The sequence below is a fragment of the Balaenoptera acutorostrata genome, chromosome 2 (genome assembly GCF_949987535.1).
Source record: "Balaenoptera acutorostrata chromosome 2, mBalAcu1.1, whole genome shotgun sequence".
Lineage (NCBI taxonomy): Eukaryota > Metazoa > Chordata > Mammalia > Artiodactyla > Balaenopteridae > Balaenoptera > Balaenoptera acutorostrata.
The window spans coordinates 45,675,476-45,686,352 of NC_080065.1; the positions used below are offsets into that span (position 1 = coordinate 45,675,476).

Genomic DNA, 10,877 nt, shown 5'->3' on the forward strand with positions numbered 1-10,877 from the left:
CTAAGTGAAAGAAGTCATTCACAAAAGACCACATATTATACGATTCCATTTATATGAAATGTCCAAAATAGGCAAATATAAGGAGACAGAAAGTAGATTAGAGGTTGTCTAGGGCAGGGGAGTGGGGGAAGGAGGGTAATGCAGAGTGACTGCTAATGACCGTGAGGCTTCTTCAGGGAATGATAAAAATGTACTAGAATCAGATTATGGTGATGGTTACACAACTCTAGAAATACACTAAAAGCCATTGAATTATACACTTCAAATGAGTGAACTTGATGGTATGTAAATTATATCTCGGAAAACTGTTAAAAGTCAACATGAGTCTAGGAAAGGTAACCATAGTCACATAAAAAGAAACAGAATTATCAATGTTTCCTTTAGGACATTTTCAGTAGCTGTAGTCAATTAAAATTTGATTTTTTTGAAAGTCTGCACCAAAATTATTCACCAAAAACAGAAGCAGGGTATCCCACTGCTTTACTGAAAATGATTCATCTTTGATGTGCTAGCAATATCTGGGAAAAGGAAACACAGGTGTCTCAGTAGGGCTTCCTTCCAAGGTCGTGTGATTTCTGAAAAAGCAGCTTCTGAGTCTGAAGTCATCAGGGTGTTAATTCCGGGGATGGCTGGTTAACACCAAACACCCTGATCGAACGTATGACCATATACATGTAATATAATAAAGACCACATCCTCAGCTCAGAACAAGAGCTACAGACTTCTAATAGAAAACATACTGAACACTGTTCCTTCAGGGACTGAGGATGATCCTTCTTAGAGTGAGATATTTTCCTTACCGGAAGGAAATAGCCATGTCTGACTCCCATTTTCCTTTCTTAGCTAAATCCAGAAGGAAGGAAGGAAGGATAGGAGGGAGAGACAGGAAGAGAGGAAGGAAGGAGCAACTCAGAGATACTTCCATATGTCTAAAGTTGTAAAATCAAATGACCAGGGGAAGCACAATCAGGGGACTGGAAAGAGCCAACCCTCCCTGCCCCACCCCCAGCCTCTGTCCCCACCTGCCAAGCTCCAGACAGGGGCACAATAAGTTACCCTCCACAAAGTGGGGAAGGAAAATCCAGGCAGGAGCTTATGAATAAATAAGCCTCCATCCTATATTTCCACGTGCCCTTGGCTGATTAATCCTTACAAAATCCAAGCAGATGACTAGAAAGACACTTGGTTGGTGACCAACTTTTAGGTGACCAATTTTAAATCTCTGATTTAAGTCTTTAAAGAGCTTTCATTTGTGGATAGAAAAGATAATGTTGCTGCTGATGAAAATTAGAATCCTCGAAATCTCAGCTGAAACATTGGGAGTCTCTTCTTGTATACTATGTTCTGATGGCAAAGAGGGCCCATTGTCCCCATCCGCTCTGTAGAATTACAACCCTCTCCCCTCAGCAATCCTAGCCGAGGAAAGCATGCCCGCAGATAAGGAGTGATTACTCACTGTTCTCACTTGTGGTTTGTTTTTTTTTTTTTCCTAATACTCAACTTTGAAATTGGAAAGAAAGAAAAGAAAGGAAACCACATCCTTTGTATTCTCGATATATAAATAAGAGCCAGTAAGAACTGAAAACAGATTTTCACATTGATTGACGTGGGGACACCAGCCACAATGAAGAACTCCTCTACATTTCTGGCAGCCACTCTCTCAATGGTCATTTTTCTCCTTCTAATTCCTGAAGGTAAGACTGATTCTTGTCATTTCCATTATAGCAATTAAGCAAAATGGAGCAGACTCTTTGGCGATATTAGCTAAGTGTACTAAGAGGAGATGTTTTTCTCACAAGCCTTAACATTCTTTCTTGGATTCTACATATATCTTTATTTTAGAAGGAAAAACATCCTTCTTTCTTCTTTACAATTCCTTTACGAAAGATAACAGAACCACCAGTGCTGCCGACTTGTGGCTTGAAAACTGCCAAAAAGGACATTGTAAAAACAAGTAAACAAACAAACAAAAAGTTCTTAAGTTAGGAAAACAAATAGGACCTTTCAGGGAAGGAATAGCGATGCCTCAGCCTTTCTTGCTGCAGAAAATGCATAGATAGCTTTAATGACCAAATCGACTATACTTCAATAATAAATAAATAATTTAAAAAAAAAAAAACCTGACCTAGACACACCCCCAAAATCAGGAATGATTCGAATATTTATCATTATTTCTCTAGGCTAGTGTGTCCTTGGGAATACATTAGGACATTGGGAGCATCCCCGCATTGACTCTTTGGAAGTGCTATAGTATTTTGTATTAAGCTTATTCTTTGATGTACTAAGTAGTAACCAACTTGCCTGGTTTTGTGTGAGTTGCACATGCATCAGTTTGAAATGCTGTAAAAGTCATGGTATTATCACTAGAAGGGTAATAGCCCCTGGGTAGCTCTAGATGTTCCTTAAAAACTTTCTAGGCAGTGAAAACCACTCTGGGGCTAGGCTGAACTGTGCTGACAAGTGTGGAGGAGCCATGGGTTTTCCCCACATTCTGGCAGCTTTTGGAGATGGAAGTGATGGGCAGGGGTTGATGCAACAACCTATCTTACCAAAAATTCCCAAGGAAGTTCTCTGGTTTATCTTGCACCTAAAAGTTTTAGAAATAAGAAGGTGGCAGGGCATTAGAAACAAAAGGGTGGGCAGAGTACTATAAGTATGGCATAGCACGACTGTGTTCAGGCATGTTACATCCTCCACAACAGTGAAAACAGCAGATTTTAAAAATCCAATCATATCTTTTCTTCAAAGGAAACAACAAAATCAACTTACTCTTTGTTTCCTGTGGTCAGAGAGAGCAGTGTGGGTCCCTGAAAGGAACAGACACAGCAAAGCAAGACTTGATGCTCTGGACGGGAGGTCTCAATCCTTCTACACGTTAGAATCCTCTGGAGGGTTTTGAAACAATGCTGATATCCCAGCCCCAGTGATTTTAATTTATTGTGATTCTGGGTGGGAACCAAGAATTGCTAGTTTTAAAAGCTTCTCACCTGCTCTAAATCCTATTCCCGAATCCTAGGTTGTGGGATATGGGGACTTTTTCTGAGGTGGTATGTGTGCTCACCAAACACAGCACTCTGCAAAACGAAGTATTATATTGAGTTTATGATTTCTGCAGCCCAGACGGTCCAAAGATGCATCTTTGAAATCCATCTATTCGTGATACACCCTAGGAAAATTGAGATGTAGGTGAAGTTCTCTTGGTTTTTCTAAGTCCCTTATCCTTTTACTTCTAGAGCCTAGGACTTCCCCTTCCCAACTCCCTTCTGGAAACAAGAGCCCTTCTAGACACCCACTTCCCCTTCCCCCACTCGCATCATTTACACCTCATTGTAAATCTGGCAATGAGTTAGCTTTAATAATGGAGTAACAGGTACTGTGCCCTATTGAAGGAAACCTGAGTCCCAGCCAATGGTCAGGAGAAATGTTTGGGGAGAATCCAAGAACATCTGGTGTAGGAAGGTGGTGCTGAGAGTATATCACACGGGCACAAGATCCTCTCAACCAACATGTATGGTTTGCCTCGTGCTTTGGTCTCACTGTTCGCTAATAGTGAATCTCTACTCTTGTTCTATCACCAAAGAAATTTGACTAAGGCAGAATTCTCTCCCTATAGCATCTTCTCTCCTCTCTTCATTGGAAAAGGGATTAGATTAAACCATGTGGTTCAGTCTGGAGATTGAAGGGGAGCTTCAGGTGCAAAAGATATTATTCTCTCAATTTATGAATGAGAAGAGTGCAAATTTCAGTAAGCAAAAGTCTCACAATGACCAAAGAACTCAAGGGTAGGGTCACAGCTAAAAGGTACTAATATCAGTTTGTAAGCTGTGGGGGTTTGCAAGGGCTTGGGGCAAAAAGGGTGGTTTTCAAGCTTCTAAAAGCCACTCTGCTTCCCCAAATTAATACTTAGCCAGAAAGGGAGAGGTGTGGGGGATCATTCAAGGCTGTCATCATCACCAGCGGCTCCTGGTGCACCTGTTCCTGGTATAAACCCGTGCACAGTTGTCTGCCTTTGCAAGCCCTGAGGCCTGAGGTCAGCGGTTGGGACAGATTTCCAGCCTGATAATCCCTGGAACGGCCAACGGCATGGTTTCTGTGGGTGAAAGAGCAGGACCTTCTCAGAAAGTCCAACAGGAATGGGATTTACATTCAGATATCTGAAATCCACATGAAGATGGGGAGGGTACTCTCATCTCCCCTCCTCTCTAAGTGGGAAATGCATGTCTAGTCTTAGAAACATGGCTTTAGGTAGAACTCTTTGGAGGGGTCACTGATATGACTTGTCTTTTTCTTTTTAACAGATCTCTGTGTAAAAATTATTGGAGGAAATCAAGTGACTCCTCATTCAAGACCCTACATGGTGCTACTTCAAGGGAAAAATATCTGTGCCGGGGCTTTGATTGCAAAAGACTGGGTATTGACTGCAGCTCACTGTAACCTGTAAGTGCTTGGGTTTAAAAAACATTTGTGGAGACATTCTAACTTGGGGGAATATTAATGAAGAGAGTAAATACCACTAAAGCCACAGGATCTTTAGATCGCTTACCTCTTTGACAACTTGCTTTACCCCAAAAGGGAGTTGAGCCCAGACTCAGCCCCAAAGAATCAGACCAATGAGGAAGCAGCATCCAGAGCTCTTTCGGAAGATCTCCCCTAGAGCCACCCGGCTCAGGTGCTGCAAGTCTTTGCTGCTGGTCTTGATTTCATGATGGTGCGGAAGGGTGAAAATTTCAGTGTCCACTCAGGGACCTGAGCACCACTGTCAAGTAGAGAAAGCTTCTTTTGAATGCCTTCCTGTTTTTCTTATGAACTTCTCACGCCTTCAGCCATCTTTTAACCACCATCAACCACTGCCTTCAAACCTCTTCCAGGGCTGGTCATTTCTCCGCTCCCTAAATCAAGCCTCTAAACCTGGGCTGTCTATTATGATAGCCACTGTCATGTTGGCTATGTAAATTACCTATGGCTATATACATTTACATTAATTAAAGTTAAATCAAATTGCAAATTTCGGTCCTTGGTCTCACTGGCCACATTTCAAGTCCTCAGTAGCCTACATGGGGCTCCATATTGGACAGTGCAGATTTCTAGAACATTTCATCATCAAAGTGTAGTCTACTGAAAGCACTGTTCTAATGTCTTAAGTGAGACTAATATCAGCTGTGTAATGGAAAAACAGCAATGTGAATATACGGTTGGTGTAGTTTATACACTAAGTTGTGAGTGATAATGGCCTTCATCATTAATGCATCAGAGAGTATCTTGATTTTATTAACCAAAATGAACCTTTAGCATGGAGTAATAAAAGGAAAGAATGCTGGGACCCTCCTGCAGACCACCATCCCCTCAAACACACACTCAATGCCATGCAAATAGGGTCTTCCACTAAGCAGTCTATCTCTGAAAGTTTTCCCATTTAAGTCGGCTGTTCTGTTACAAAGATATCTTCATCTTCAGGGCATTAGTCTACAACTATCGAGTGTCTTTTGCTTTTGTCTCTAGACTACTGAGACCTCTGTTTTCCAGTCATCTGCAACCTGATTCTCTATTACAACTAAAGGAAGGCTGAGGGGACAGCAGTAAAACCCCAACAAAGATCCCAAGACTTGGCTTAGCTGCCATGGAATTCTCTTATCATTTGTTTTTCAATGAAACCTAGTTTAGCTTGTTATAAATAAGCTGCAGGTGATCATGATGATAATGGTAATGATAAATTCATAAACAATTCACTTTTTATTCTTTAAAGTACACTTTTTTTAATTAATTAATTTATTTATTTATTTATTTTTGGCTGTGTTGGGTCTTCGTTTCTGTGCGAGGGCTTTCTCTAGTTGTGGCGAGCGGGGGCCACTCTTCATCGCGGTGCGCGGGCCTCTCACTGTCGTGGCCTCTCTTGTTACGGAGCACAGGCTCCAGATGCGCAGGCTCAGTAGTTGTGGCTCACGGGCCTAGTTGCCCCGCGGCATGTGGGATCTTCCCAGATCAGGGCTCGAACCCGTGTCCCCTGCATTGGCAGGCAGACTCCCAACCACTGCGCCACCAAGGAAGCCCCTTAAGTACACATTTTTTTCTGAGCCACAAACAAGTATTTTCATAGCAAGCATATTTACAAATGGGACAATGAAACTGATCAGCACATAATATGCTCAGCTTCTGATTTAAAGAGTAAACCAAATTAACGGTGTTGTGTCTGTTTTCAGGAACAGAAGATCCCAGATCGTTCTTGGGGCTCACTCAATAACCAAGAAAGAGCCTGAAAAACAGATCATGTTCGTTAAGAAAGAGTTTCCCTATCCATGCTATGACCAGGACACGCATGAGGGTGATCTTAAACTTCTAAAGGTACGAAACTTTGATTATACTTTTGATTGACTTAAAAGTCATAGAAGCTCCTATAGTCTGGCCACCTACATGGAAACCTTTCTCAGTGCTCCGATAACTACAGACTGTAGCTGCGTAAGGGTGTGGGAGTTGGGGGGGGGGGGTCCCTGAGGGTTGGGCTAGAATTTAAATAAAAATGTGAAATTTTTATTTTTTTTAATTCATTTTTATTGGATGAAATTCTTAATTATCTCATTCTGTTAACTTTTTGCTTGTCTTCCAACAGCTGAACAAAAAAGCAACAATTAATAAAAACGTGGCTATCCTTCCTCTCCCTAAATTGGGGGATGATGTGAAACCGGGAACTATGTGTCGAGTTGCAGGGTGGGGTATGTTTCACAATAATTCACCTCGGTCTGATATTTTGAGAGAGGTCAATGTCACCGTCATAGACAGAAAAATCTGCAACGATCAAAGGCACTATAATTATAACCCTGTGATTGGACTGAATATGATTTGTGCCGGAAGCCTCCAAGGTGGAAGAGACTCCTGCAGTGTAAGTAAAATAAGATCCCAAATTCTAGCCGTTGGGTTAAGTCATGCAGATGTAGAGAACGTGAAGTCACTCTTTGCCTTGTCATGACATTGGCTTCTACAGCGTCCTAGTGCTTTTAAAAAGAAGTTTGATAAAACTCCAGTCAAATTAATTAATGCTCTCAGCTCAGGTGAGTTGTTCATCATAAACCATGCTAGTGCCTGGGTTGAACTACTACATCTTCTTGATTTTATATCAAAAACCACTAAGAAGTTATTTTTTCTCATTTTTCATATTAACATATATAGACCTAAACCGAAAAATATATAACACTGAGGAGAGCTGAAGTCAGGGTTCCTCTAGTGCCTTCAGTACGTTTTCCCCATCTGAGCACCCCCCAAAATTCCTCTGCCATTTAACCAGGTAAGTCTGAAATGCCTGCATTCCCAAGACAGACTGAAGATCTCCGGGGTAAACCCCATAGCTTCCTAGAGCTGAGCTCAACCCCTGGAAACAACTTCCAAGAATGATCCATTCCAAAGTGCACACAAGCCTCCCTACCATATGCCCTGAGAAGGGCTGGGGCTGGGCTCTGCTTAAAGATAGGAGTAGAAGAACCCTTGACAAAGGTTTAAGCTCTGAGCACTGGTTTGTCACTTCTCACTTCACAGGATGGAGCTGAGCCCTCAGAGCCTCGCATTTGCAGAACTCTGTGTACAAGCCTCAGTAGCCCTTCATCCGGCACCACCCATCCTCCCTAAAGCCGGAAACAGCCAATCTGGTCTCTAGACCTTAAATACATTTAAATAAGCTGATTCTAAAGTTCCTTGAGAGAATACAAGGTCACATATTGGGTGGCTCACGCACAAGAATAAAGCATGATTTACAGCTAACTGAAGCCTCCCTCCTAGTGGAAACAGGCAGTTCCAAAGTGTTATCACTGACTTCCGGAAGCATCCATCTAGCATCAGATGCTCAAAGGAGACTCGGGAGGAAAAGCAAAGAATAATGTAAATTCCACGAGAGCAGTACTTTTTGTCTATTTTGTTCACTGATTTAGTCCTAGTGTCTAGAAGACTACATGGCACATGGTAGATGCTCCATAAATATTGACTAAATGAACGATGTTTGCTAGAGAAGAATGGTGTTTGTGGAAGTTTGAAGGAATTGACCTCTAAGGTCTAATTTTAATGTTCATTGATACTATATAGGGTGATAGACTGGCAGATTAATAACACAAGTTTTAAAATGTAATTTTCTCTTCAATGATTACTGTATTGATGAGTTGAATTTTATTTTGAGTCTTTCACATTCCATAAGCTCTTTAGAGATATTGTTGTATAACTTATTTCATTAAATGTTTCTTTCTCATTAAAAAAAAAAAAAGGAGACTCGAGGGAGCAATTTCTGTCTATTTTAGAAGGGGAAGGAAAAGGTTGCTTTGGTTTTGTTCCTTTGGGAAGACAATTATCTGCTGGAGGAACTAGAAAACATGGCTTTTATTCTTTGCCTCAGTGGCCAATCTGCATTTGACTATTTTATCCCTTGAGTTATTAAACATTTTGAGAAAATGACAAACAGGAGAGTTTCTAAAGCAGAGAATTTGTCTCAAAGTTAGTGGATTACACAGACAATAATACAAGTTTCATATCAATTTTCACTGCTTCACAAACAAGTCGAGAAAACCAATTTGAACATATTATTGAATATTCCCAAACATTTTGGTTTTTTAAGCACTAATTGTCAAGTAAGTCAAGGTTGGTCTTAACTTCACCTTAAGTGCTCCACATTAAATGGAATTTCTTCCATTCTGCTAGTGGTCGTATTTGATGCTGGTCTTCATCATTCCTCTTGTTTTCCCCCAGGGAGATTCTGGAAGCCCTTTGATATGTGAAGGCATTTTCAGAGGCATCACTGCCTTTGGCCTTCCAGGGAAATGCGGAGACCCTCGAGGACCTGGCGTCTATATTCTTCTCTCAAAGAAACACCTCAGCTGGATAGCTAAGACTATGAAACATGCAGTTTAGATAACCGTATTTCATTTCATTTGCTGTTACTTCTTTTTTTTAAATTTTTATTAGAGTATAGTTGACTTACAATGATGTATTAGTTTCAGGTATACAGCAAAGTGAATCAGTTATTCATATACATATATTCACTCCTTTTCTTTAGACTCTTTTCCCATATAGGCCATTACAGAGTATTGAGTAGAGTTCCCTGTACTCTACAGCAGATTCTTATTAGTTATCTGTTTTATATATAGTAGTGTGCATATGTCAGTCCCAATCTCCCAATTTATCCCTCCTGCCCCTTATCCCCTGGTAACCATAAGTTTGTTTTCTACATCCATGACTCTACTTCTGTTTTGTAAATAAGTTCATTTGTACCCTTTTTTTAAAGATTCCACATATAAGCGATATCATATGATATTTGTCTTTCTGTGTCTGACTTACTTCACTCAGTACAAAAATCTCTAGGTCAGTCCATGTTGCTGCAAATAGCATTATTTTGTTCCTTTTTATGGCTGAGTAATATTCCATTGTATATATGTACCACATCTTCTTTCTCCATTCCTCTGTTGATGGACATTTAGGTTGCTTCCATGTCCTGGCTATTGTAAGCAATGCTGCAATGAACATCGAGGTGCATGTATCTTTCTGAATTATGGTTTTCTCCAGGTATATGCCCACTGCTGTCGTGTCTTAATTTTATCATAAATAAAATCAATTTGTATCACTGTACTTGTTGCTCTCCTATAACTTTAGCAGGCAGATCTCCACCAGCAAAGTGAACCAGAGTAATATAGAGACCTTGTGGGTAATGCAAAGGAGAGATCAAGGGACCAATGTCACCTGTGTCATCCATGTGACAAGTGATATGCAAACTTGGCTTGAATTATTCACTTCACTGATTCAGTGGGGCCCAGCAGGAGGGAAACTAAGGTCAGTCTGTCTAGTAACAAGTACAGTGAAGGACTCAGCAATTCTGCAAGAAACAGAAACAGCCAGTCTGGAGCGTTTGGATTAAAAGGAAATGTTTGCCCTTCAAAGGCCATTGTTCCACATCAACACCTGCTATTCAGATTTATATGTAAGAACCTGAGTCGATGGGAGAAGTAGAAACAGAAAATGCCTTACGGTATTTTCCAAAGGCAGGTGAGAAATAGAAATTAAAATTCTAGGGGATATTAATGAGGCACTTCACTAGCCAAAAGAAAGATACAAGGAAAGTCAGCCTCCTTTCTCAGTAGTTTGAATTTAAGCCGTGGATTATCTAGGTGATTTCCTGGTTCCCCTTGTCCTTGACTCTGGGTAGGTCCAATCAACATGGTGGTTACAGTGACTGCCATCTCATACTAGGGAGTGAGTGTTGAATTGTGGTCTGAAATTTTCCTTTGAGAAAAAACTCAAGATATTTATTCAGCGTATTGAACTTAGTGGATAGTCATCAGCCCAGTAGCCACTTCAAGATGAGATTATGTGAACAGATTCCTTTGATTTCCATCAGTTCCTTTTGGAATATAAATCTTATATTTGTGCCCATGTATGCATACGTAAACATCTACATACACACACACACGGTGTATCCAAACTAAGAACATACAGCAACACTAAGAGACAGCTTCTTAAAACAAATGAAGGAACATAGCTTAAAGACTGACCAAAATACTGGTCCTTTGGTTTTCAACCATGGCTGCCCATTAGACTTACCAGGCTCTTTAAAATGACCAATGCTCAGGTCTCACCTTTAGAAATTTTTATTTAATTTGATGAGAACCAAGACAAAGTATTCTTTTTATAAGCTCCCCAATGATTTTAATATGCAGCTGGGGATGAGAACCCCTATATTAGAAAGTGAAGTCTCATGCTGATATCTAAAAGAGATGCTCTAAGAGGATATTTTAGATGTCTGCTATAATCCCTAATTAGGATTTTAATAGCAATAAGAGGATAGATGGAGTATTCCCTACTGGCAACATTTATTACAGATTTTGAAGTCCACTTAAAAAGAGTTGTATGAAACC

The 10,877-nt window shown here is 40.5% G+C and overlaps 1 protein-coding gene across 1 annotated transcript; it reads left to right on the forward strand.

The window, feature by feature from the left end:
• The first annotated feature begins 1,616 nt into the window (after positions 1-1,616).
• On the forward strand, positions 1,617-9,060 carry LOC103020307 (granzyme A). Its single transcript, XM_007195588.2, has 5 exons — positions 1,617-1,694; positions 4,299-4,437; positions 6,198-6,339; positions 6,605-6,874; positions 8,719-9,060. Exons 1-5 carry the CDS (start codon positions 1,625-1,627, stop codon positions 8,878-8,880), a joined length of 783 nt encoding a protein of 260 aa, XP_007195650.1. The 5' UTR covers positions 1,617-1,624; the 3' UTR covers positions 8,881-9,060.
• Positions 9,061-10,877: the final 1,817 nt, after the last annotated feature.

Bases quoted from the DNA above. Each gene is read 5' to 3' on its own strand.
- LOC103020307 (XM_007195588.2), top strand. From the start codon at position 1,625: ATGAAGAACTCCTCTACATTTCTGGCAGCCACTCTCTCAATGGTCATT. The intron at 6,340-6,604 runs GTACGAAACTTT...GTCTTCCAACAG, and splicing joins GTGATCTTAAACTTCTAAAG to CTGAACAAAAAAGCAACAAT. The intron at 6,875-8,718 runs GTAAGTAAAATA...GTTTTCCCCCAG, and splicing joins GTGGAAGAGACTCCTGCAGT to GGAGATTCTGGAAGCCCTTT.